General features: G+C 49.0%; 2 protein-coding genes across 2 annotated transcripts; both read left to right on the forward strand.

The window, feature by feature from the left end:
* Positions 1-2,904: 2,904 nt before the first annotated feature.
* Positions 2,905-3,710, forward strand: LY79DRAFT_549295 (Lipocalin-like domain-containing protein). Its single transcript, XM_060557463.1, has 2 exons — positions 2,905-3,200; positions 3,266-3,710. Exons 1-2 carry the CDS (start codon positions 3,139-3,141, stop codon positions 3,678-3,680), a joined length of 477 nt encoding a protein of 158 aa, XP_060415802.1. The 5' UTR covers positions 2,905-3,138; the 3' UTR covers positions 3,681-3,710.
* Positions 3,711-6,422: 2,712 nt separating this feature from the next.
* LY79DRAFT_604300 (general substrate transporter) lies at positions 6,423-8,778 on the forward strand. Its single transcript, XM_060561870.1, has 5 exons — positions 6,423-6,988; positions 7,091-7,204; positions 7,266-7,667; positions 7,727-8,035; positions 8,100-8,778. Exons 1-5 carry the CDS (start codon positions 6,566-6,568, stop codon positions 8,430-8,432), a joined length of 1,581 nt encoding a protein of 526 aa, XP_060415803.1. The 5' UTR covers positions 6,423-6,565; the 3' UTR covers positions 8,433-8,778.
* The last annotated feature ends 1,698 nt before the right edge of the window (positions 8,779-10,476 follow it).

Below are 10,476 nucleotides of genomic sequence, written 5' to 3' on the forward strand. Positions count from 1 at the left end.
TTGGGGGGAAGATGTGATGACGTACGAGGGAGGAAACGAGGGAAAGTTCTCTCGTTGCTTTCATTTTGGATTTTACGAAGCAGGTCATGTGGCCTATCTTACGGTGGAGTGAAGGTGAGTGACCGTCTTTTTTTGTTTTTGTTTACATGACGTTCGCGTCTGAGGCTATTCGAACGGCATGACAGCTTCGCTTCCCTCCGCTGCCTCTGTGACCGCTGCGCTTCATAATGGGATTGTTTGCCACGCTCACACTACGATGTTTGGCTGTGTCTTTGTGATCAGTTTTCTTTTTACTATCCGGACAGAGTCGCACTTATCTCAAGCATAGGATCAGAATACACCAGTGTGATATTCAAGCCATCCAAGCCCGTGGTTCCGCAGGTGTCTGTTCCGTAGCCTCGCCGAGATGTGGTCTCCGCGTCCGTGCATGCGGAGATGGGGTGCCTCATGAAAGTCGTGTGCAAGGCGTCAGGACTTGCGAAGATCACGTCGGAGGCCGGTTATGGCGACGTCTTCGCAGATGCAAGCAATCTTATGTGAGTTACAGTGACAGCATCTCAGACTTGAATAGAAATGCTACCAAGGAAGAACATAATTTAACCTCGAGCCTGAGTTGGCGTCGAGCATCCCCGAATGCATGGGTGAGAGGGCCAAGGAGGGCCGGTGGAGTTGAAAACTTCCATCAATGCCGTTGCTAGTACGACCAAATCGCTTAGACGATGTGACTATATCGACATAACTAGGAATGGAATAGTTCATCAAGACCCTGAAGGCCCTTGCGTGGAGATAGCCTCACGCGGGCCCACTTCTTCTATAATGCTTGCTCCTCCACAACTTCGATCACGGCGCATCGTATCTGGTTGACTGTGCTCAGGCGATAACCCAGCCACTTTGCTCAAGACTGAACTCTGTTCAAGGCCGACGAACTGGGAGACTCTCGGCTCTCGTCAAGGAGCCCAATCTTGGGGACCCGACATTGAAGTCTTGGCCGTTTGCGAAGAAGCACGGCTCAGAGATTGCAACGGGTTTCTTCATTAGATATACATGTATCGTAATGCCAGTCTGGATTAGTCGCCTGATAATCAATCCTGGATTTCCAAAGCTCCTCATAGTAGGAGAGCTGGATATTTGACAAAGGAGGGAGTTAAGATCTCGCGACTTTGAAGCACGCAGCATGTCGTGGAAGAAATGGGGTGAATTATGCTTGACTTAAGGAAATACTTTTGGCCAGTACTGCTGCTATATGTAGCTTACTAATGAATGAAACACTTGCAAGGTAGCACTCGGCAAGGCTACTTTCGAAAGCCTCCTGGTGAGGCTCGTATGACAGATATTGAGCCCGGGTATCTACATCCGCCGACGAGACATCCGATACCGGCTTCGTCAACCTGGATATAGAATGGCTACATTTGGAGAAAGCAAGCTTCCATGCATACAGTCATACCACCGCTACAGACGTTTAGGAGAGAACTCGGTGAAATGTTTATCTGTAGACTGTTAGCCGATGTTTTGCTGAGGTGTGATTGCAAAACCAATACAACGGTTTGCGACGTATTGGAGACTGTAGTCTAGAGGTCATCTGACGATGAAAGGCGGAACACATCAAGAGATTATCGATATGTTCCTGATCAAATTCTGAAGCTGAACCATCGCATCGCCATGGTAACAATAACTGGATTTGATCGGTTAAGGCTACTCATATCTCCGGTACCGAGGTATTAAGTACCCAAGGCGTCCCCTCTTAACGGTTAGGCCTCTGGCACGGGCTATATGTGAATATCAACAGCTCGTGCATTAACTGCGTGCCCCCCTGCTAGCAATCTATATGATCATCCCAACCGTCGCCCGTGTTCCCGTCTATCTGTTCCTCGTCGCGTGGTCTCTGGCCGCAGGCGTGAGTATTTTTTGGCACCGTATTGTCCAAATGCATACAGCCCGCGCTACGTGGTTACTTTATCCGTAGTTCCGCCATTGCCCAAGTCATCACTTGCGTCTTCTCCATCGACAGCTCCCAACCAATCTGACCACCCTGAGCGAAACCTGAACACCTTGAGCAAATCAAGTTGGTTGAATACATGAAACAAGATTTCATTCGGTCGGAGTACTAGCCCTCAAATAACATATCCCCGAACCCCGCGATTTCGCCAAGGCGCTATAGCTTTGGTCAGCTTCTTTTTGATTCGTGACATAGCCAACCTGCTCGCTTAAACGATGTGTCAACATGTTTCTCCGAGCCTTTTAGGAAAAGGCAGCTTACCCTGCAGTTCATCCGTTCCTTCGGGGATAGGGTGCCTGCGAGGGCTTCAAGCTTCTTTGGGCACCGATCATGGCTCCTCGGAGGAACGGGGCGTCGGGTTCATGAACTGTCCCCGAGAACTCTATCCACTCGTGTTTCATGGAATACGAATGAAGGCTACCGGGCTGCGCCACGAGTCTCCCCGTCACCCGCAACCCGCGCGGCATCGTGCCAAGCCAGGCCAAGCCGAGCCGAGCCAAGCTTCCAGCTTTATCTCTGCTTTCCCCCCTTTCCCCGTCCGCGTCTGGTGGCATAACCTTGGTGCATCGCCACGTGACGAATACCGTTTTATAACTAGTTCAAGTAAAACCCATAAGCGAGAACGTACATTGGAGCAAAACAGCAAATATTGCTCTGTTTAGTCTTAACTCTGGTTGCAAGAGCCGAGCTGCAATCTTTAACGCTCCAAAGCATGTAACTCAATGCTAGAGTAACAGATTACTAAAGACTTGCATTTGCCACAGACAAAAGGAGCGATACTAAATGCTCCAGGTGTAGTAACATCATAGAATACCACATAAGCTTAAATGCTTGGCGCCTATGATCCACTTCTGACACCATGTCCCGGGAGTTGTGTCACTTTCCCCCCCTTGGAGTTCCCCGGCCTTACCAGGGACGGCCCCTATCGCGTAAACCCAAATTGACACCCATGTGGTATGCTCATTAACATAATATCTCGCGGTGCAGATCTCGATTGGTCTTTGGTACTTTTTACAAGAGCTGCTATTCTGCTGACGGCATTGCTTCTTATATCATGCCCATCTTCCATCCCCTTTTCTTCGAAATAAAAGAGTTAAGACTTGTCTTGGCTGTCAACTGAGCGTTTCCATTCATGAGTCAATATGCAACCTTCAGAAATCATTGCCATCCTGGCAGGCACTTACACCCTTCTCAACACATCAGCGTATGTGGATCATATTCCCACTAGCCCCCAGGCAGCCACGTTTGCTGACGACAGAGAACTTGTAGAACCCGCGATGGCGTGCCTGTAGACGACCCGACTTACGGTTCAAACCCCGTCGGCATCCTCACATACAGCAGAACCGGCTTCATGTCGGCCACCCTCACATCTACGAACCCCGAACATCGCCCAGCGAGCCTCACATTTCCCTTCGAGGAAGGCCAGTCAGACGCGGAGTGGGCCTTGGTCGGCAAGCATAGCATCGGGTACGCCGGGCCATTCTCGATTAGTGGCGATATCCCTGCATCCGCTACCGACGGCCAGGTTTTCCATGGCCCATTGACGGTTGCAAACGTCCCGGCCATGGTTGGTGCCGTTCACAGACGTAACTACACAACATTTGAGAATAGAACGCTGCTGCGTATCACGTCGCAGAGGGATGGGTCAAATCGAGGAGAGCTTTGGTGGAAAAGGCTAGATTAATATCCAAATATCCAAATATCTGATGTGCTGTAACAGTGTTTCTAGTTGAAGACTCTTAATCCAATGAACCAAAGATGTCACGACATCAATTGGTAATGTCAGACCCGTGTCCCGAGAACTGGCGGAACATCTCCGTGTTTTACGACACATTAAGTGGTTCAATGACGTTATCGCGGTAAGTCATTCGATCTGCCAACCGGGCCTTCGTATGCCACACGAATTTGGCGAAGTCATTCGAAGCCACAAAACCTCGAAGGTAGTTGAGTATCAGTTGAACTCATAGACAGTATAACTTATATTGGCACCGGTTCTATGTTTGGATGTAACCTTTTCTTCTTGTTGATAATCGTTTCGACAAACCATCAATAGGATGGCTTAAAGCAGAGAGAAATACCATTTATATTGACGAGATTCATGCAAGATTCAACTTCGTTGTCTCCACTGATTACGTCATCCGACTCTTCTATTATCCGGGGGAAAAAAAGAAGAAGACAAAAAAACTCCTCTCAGGGGCCTTTCAGGTCAGTATACAGGCCGATATCGCTTGCATGGGGCACCCTTGGAGTGCATAATGGAGTTCAACTGAAGGAGAAAGTTGTGTAAACATAACCACAACAATAACGATAACTATGCTATATATCCACCGAGCACTGTTTCTTATTGTGAAGTAGACTTAATCTGCTCATGTCCTCAATCAATACAAACGGCACTGCATGCTTCTCGCATTTTACAGTCCCAATCTACACGCCCGTCTCGCTTTCTCGCGTGCTACACGCCATCCTACTATTGCAATGCCGACCATCACCAAATATCGTCGATAATGGGGCTTACCTCCGACCAGCCCCCGCCACTGCAACAGTGGTTATGCTGCCTTTCAACCCCTATTATTCGTCACCGCTTCAACCTAGGTCACCGCACATGTGACACCTGCATAAAAAACGTGGCTGACCTAGCGCAACTGTGATTTCCGATTGCCGTATACTGATTTAAGAACTGCTTACTCGATAAAGTGCATATAGTGGGATAATTCATGCTGCTTCCGACGAGGTTCCTGTCGACACGATTGCCACACGAATCAATCTCTTTAACTTAACTGTGAACCCTAACCATCTCAGATTACCAGCCGACAAAATAAGTACTGATGCCAGTTTATCATTCGAAAAGCATGATCAATGTAAATAGGACATTAGTACTTATTTGAGATTAGATTAAGTAGCGGCAAACAGCGGTCATTGCGTTCTTGTGGCTTATAGCTTTATTGGTATTTGCCGAATTGCATCGCATAGGCGCACTTCTGACAGTGACGTCCATGGCGGCGTAGGGGCTTGCATAGGTCTTGCGTGTGTATGTAAGGGGACATTTACGGTCGACAGAAACAGATCATTTCATTGATGCCAGGCCGAGGGGATACATCACAATCCATGACCGAAGAACCCCGAAGGATCACATGACCATTGATCAAGTCGATAAAGACTAAACAGTACCATTAGGTGCCGATCTGTGATTGCCAACGTTCTGGCGCCCACCTGCCACATCATTGCCAAGGCCGTTGGTAACATAGTTGAAGTGAAGTCTGATTTGGCAGTTAATCGGCGTTATCAGGTATTCCGTACCGTACCGTGTTAAGTCATTGAGATGCGGCACAGGCCAGAGGTGCTGCGTATCGGGTTATACGTATCGTGGTATTCATGCACTGGTCGAACTGCGCTAGAATGCTTATAGGGGTCTAGGCCGACTATATTCGATCAATAGGATGTCGATCATGGATCTCTGCCTACATATTAGCTGCTAAAAGCAGTTAATGAGTTGGCAGTAGTGATTTGTCACTTGGGCGATTTGTAACTCCCTGTTTCCATGTGACTTCCAATTAACCTTTCATTGAGCAACTGTGGTGTTGTTCACCGCAGCCTCTGATTGGCCAATTCACCAACTACATATATTCTCAGCTTCGTCCGACGAATGGACGGGGCTGTCTCTTCAGGGGAAAGCTTCTCATGATGTGGACGCTACCTCCATCTTATCAACCTCATACCTCTGTCTGTATTGTGGAGTCTATCCATCAATGACGAAGTATCGAGTTGATAAGTTTGGGCGAGGGAGAACATTCAATCTTGCATGTTCACATAAGTATGGGAATCGCAAGAATCTTGTGCCACCTTTGCTTCCTACGTCTCTTATCTATAGACAGCGACGGTGGAGGAGTGCTGTGACGCTTGGGCGCTACCGGGTGAACATTTAACACTTCGAGCGAATGTGCCGACAAGCCGCGATTAGTATGGGGAAGGGGTTCGATGAACGCCTAAAATTTGGACCAGGCTACTCGGCCACCCACCACCCCCTCATTGCCAGCATGGAGACGTATGGGCCTTCGTCCTAGGTATCTCACTCTTGAGGTCCATTCGTTGCCCCGGGTCAAAGTGTCCTGCTCTCCATGGGGAAAATCATGAAGCGGACGCTTCCACGGGGGAAAACGCATCCCCGAGCAGGGGTTCGGTCTGTTCGGGCCATTTGTGGACCCTGAGGGGTTTCCTCGAAAATACAAATGCACTGATAGGTTACTTTGGATGCAAATGACGAAGAGAGCCGCATCATTATGGCAGACATGGATTGAACGTTCACATTTTGCACTACCACCGACACCGGCATGCTTGCCGTCGTTCCCCAGAAATGAACTCACGAGCCCCAGAAGGCTGGCTCCAAACTATGGGGCAAGAAGATTCAGGTTATGGGGACCATCGGATCCTTTTATTGACGATTGGGACCCTTGGTTTCCAGAATTTTTCTCCCCTTTGCATATTTTCCAACCTCTGACTCAACACGCACGCACGCGCACTGAGCCTGCTCTTACCACCCGCCATATCTGTGAGCCGCCATACCGAACGGCCATGGGCATTCTCACAGTTGTTGAAGAGAGGCCGACGCCGCCATCGGTCTACAACTGGCGCATATACGCTCTGGCATGCATCGCCTCTTGCGGATCTTGCATGATTGGTTACACAAGTGCCTTCATCGGAACGACTGTTGCACTTGACTCGTTCAAGAGGGAGTTTGGTATTGACAAGCTGTCAACTGCGGAACGAAACTTGATCAGCGAGAATATCGTATCTCTATTCGTGGCTGGGGCCTTCTTTGGTGCCTTGCTTACCTACTGTCTCAGCTACTCCATAGGACGCAAGTGGTGCTTAGCGATCGGAGCTACCACCTTCTCCTTGGGGGCTGGCCTAACATGCGGCGCCAGTAGTGACCTGGGGCTTGGTATTCTTTACGCTGGACGCGTATTCTCGGGCTTGGGAACCGGAGTGGCTTCTGTGAGTAAACAGTCTGAAAATTTGCACATCAAGGCGCCCAGGACGTGCCTTACATCCTGCACTTTTATGGCGAATGGAAGGTACTAATTCACGAGGTTGTAGAACATCATTCCCATCTACATTTCAGAGTTGTCGCCACCAGCAATTCGCGGTCGCCTCGTTGGTTTGTACGAACTGGGTTGGCAGATAGGCGGAATGGTCGGTTTCTGGATCAACGTGAGTGTTCACAATGGCACACCAATTCTCGTGACTTGCCTCTTGCTAACCCAAACGGCAGTATGGTGTTCAAGCCCACGTAGCGCCGGGTCATACGCAATGGATAATACCTTTTGCTGTCCAGTTGATCCCCTCCGGCCTCCTCCTGCTAGGCTCGATGTGGATCCGGGAGTCGCCTCGCTGGCTTTTCCAGAAGGATCGCCGCAAAGAAGCCAGGGACAACTTGTGCTGGATTCGTCAACTAGAACCAAGTGATATGTATATCCAAGAAGAGATTGCCGCGATCGACAATATCTACGAGATGCAAAAGGCTACAGTTGGAACCGGCTTCTGGCAGCCTTTCCAAGCTTTGGCGGCTCGCCCAAAGCTGCAATGGCGTTTGTTCATAGGCTGCATGCTGTTCTTCTGGCAAAACGGCAGCGGCATCAACGCCATCAATTACTATTCCCCGACTATATTCTCGGTAAGCGACTGGGCTTTTTCCATTTCGAGACCGCCGATAACTAACCATTGCGTGTCTAGAGTATTGGCATTGACCATAACACAGTAAACCTGATGACGGGAATATTCGGCGTTGTCAAGGCCATTATGACCTTCGTGTGGTTATTGTTCCTCGTCGATCAACTCGGAAGACGAAAACTGTTGCTCATTGGTGCCGTCACTGGATCAATCTGCATGTGGGTCATTGGTGCCTATGTCTGTATTGTCGAACCGACGAAGAATCCTCAGGATCACTTGAGTGGTAGTGGTTACGCCGCCATTGTTTTCTTCTATCTCTGGACGGCAGTCTACACGCCGACATGGAACGGCACTCCCTGGGTCTTGAACTCAGTAAGTACATCTCTAGTCGCCATCCATAACTATTGGGCGGTAACTAACAATTTCCGCCTCTTAGGAATTCTTCGACCCAAACTTCCGGTCTCTCGCCGGTGGCGCGACAACAGCCAGTAACTGGCTATTTAACTTCCTCGTTTCAAGATTTACTGAGCAAATGTTTGCGGCCATGGGCTATGGCGTTTATTTCTTCTTTGCGGCTTTATCGTTTCTCGCCTTCTTCTTTGCTTTCTTCCTCATCCCTGAGACCAGCGGCGTTCCGCTTGAAAAGATCGATAGACTGTTCGAGATCAAGCCAGTTTGGAGGGCAAATGAAACGTTGATATCGCAGCTCATACAAGAGGAGGAGCAGTTTCGTACCGAAGTCAAGAACGATACTACTCACAAAGAGTAATCTGCAGAGTCAGAACGGACGAGGATTACCACAGGGGGCTGCGCCGAGGGGAACCATGGTATAGACTTTTTTCAAACGAAGAAACATCGACACGGAGTTATTATACAGGAACATAGACTTCGCATTGAGCGGCGTTGTTTCAAGAGGGGGCTGATTTCTCGAGGTAAAGACGGTATATATGTCCTTGATACTCATGTTTCAATCGCTGGCACTGTTACATAAGCACAAGCACCTACAAAGCTGCAGAGAGCTGAATTGTTTTATGGCTTCGTTGGTGACCAATTTGTCTGCTGTCCCTTTGAATTAGAGGTCTAGGCTGCACTAACTTTCATGAAGTGAGTTACGGTGCAATGCATTCTGTCTGAACAAGCATCGGTCATTGGTAATGCAGAATAGCAAGAAAGTTGTTTGAGAGGATATGATTTGTACAATGTTTGGAACAATTATTAAACTTGGTGAAAAGGCACCTTTACTCTCGGGCTGGTTCTTACTTGCCGTTATAGATAACATTGAGAAGTAAAGTCATCCTTATCTCAAAGGAAGAGTTGTCGATTCTCTGAGCCCAGCCACGCATGCTACATTGATTATTTGGCTTAACTGTACGGAGTAAAGGATGAGAACTTGGTGTCATGCACTAATAATAATCATTTCTACTTGCTGTTCTGAAACAAGAATGAACACCCCCTTTCGCTCCCTTGCCGTTTCTCAAGAGGTCAGAAAATGGTGACATGAGGCCCAGCTGAAAATGTGTTGATCGATGGAAAAAAGTGATTTCCGTCAATGAGTTGGTGGCTCCACAGAACTTCACGCCAACAAGGATTGTCGCAGCGCCAAGACAAGAGGAGCGATGTTTCCCATGGCCAGATGGCTAATCGGGTAGCGATATTAGCCTTCACGGTGCGGCGAGACTCCAGTCGTAATGGTTGCACCGCCAAGCACCCCAAGCTGTCTCGAAGCACTTGGCATCATCGTCCGTCCAATTTCTTCGATTCCAGGACACAATCGCAAACAACGGCCCCAGTCTTCCGCCCCCACAGCACGGAGAATAGCACCGGAGACGCATGATCTCCCGAAGCAAACAGAGCCCCGGGGGCCACTCGATCCATCTCAATGCGTGACTAGTCACGTAACGCTCTCCTCAGTCGTACTTTAACACGGTCGGATAAACATAATATGAGGACCATTCCAATACTCCACAGTAGAAGAAGGTTTCTAGATAGAAACACAGTACCGTGGAATCTCGTAAAATGGCGTAATGGGAGCGATGTAGCGTCAATTTTCCGAGACGCCAGCGGCCTGCCACCCTCTTCTGCATGCACCATCTACGTACCGTTTAGGCTTGAATCTTGGCTGCATTTGGGGGTGGTTCTTCTCGCCTCGTGATGTTCCACTGATACCAGATGAGAGTCTGCTGAATTTCCACCTGCCGATTCCGGTTATCTTCGAGCACACCGACATTCAAAATGTTTCGATACGGAAAATTACCAACTCGCACCACCTATTCAGCCCGGGGCGCCCCATCCTATCACCCGCTTTATCAATTCACCATACCTTGGAAGACAGGCGTCGACGCCCTAACACTCGAGCATTTCGCTCTGTTTGCCGGTCTGTCCCTAGTAGGAAATAAGCGCGTATCGGGAATAATTGATCCCTCGAGGGATCGCACATACCTCCTCGGCATGATTAGAGCTTCTTTGGCCGAAGAGGGCTGCGTCAGAAGATGAACATTCCGTGAAAGGGCATGCTGGATATATTATCTGCCATGCCTTACGAAAGCAACTAATGCGGTGATGGTGTGGCCTCATTGGCACGAAGTAGGCTGGTTCAGCAAGGGCTCGCAATCTATGAGGGCTTCTTCGGTGCGTTGAGAACCGGGGCAGTTTCACGTACGGCAGCCAAGCGACTTGTAATATAAACGTGGCTCAAACCACATTTAAGATTCTAATCCAGGGCTGCAATCACGGCGCTATATCCTCGAGTGAGCCGCAGCGCTTATGCCGGTGAAATATGCTCAGGGGTTCTTTCGGACACAGGGACCAGGCCG

This window comes from Colletotrichum navitas, assembly GCF_030913465.1.
Source record: "Colletotrichum navitas strain CBS 125086 chromosome Unknown LY79scaffold_19, whole genome shotgun sequence".
Taxonomy (NCBI): domain Eukaryota; kingdom Fungi; phylum Ascomycota; class Sordariomycetes; order Glomerellales; family Glomerellaceae; genus Colletotrichum; species Colletotrichum navitas.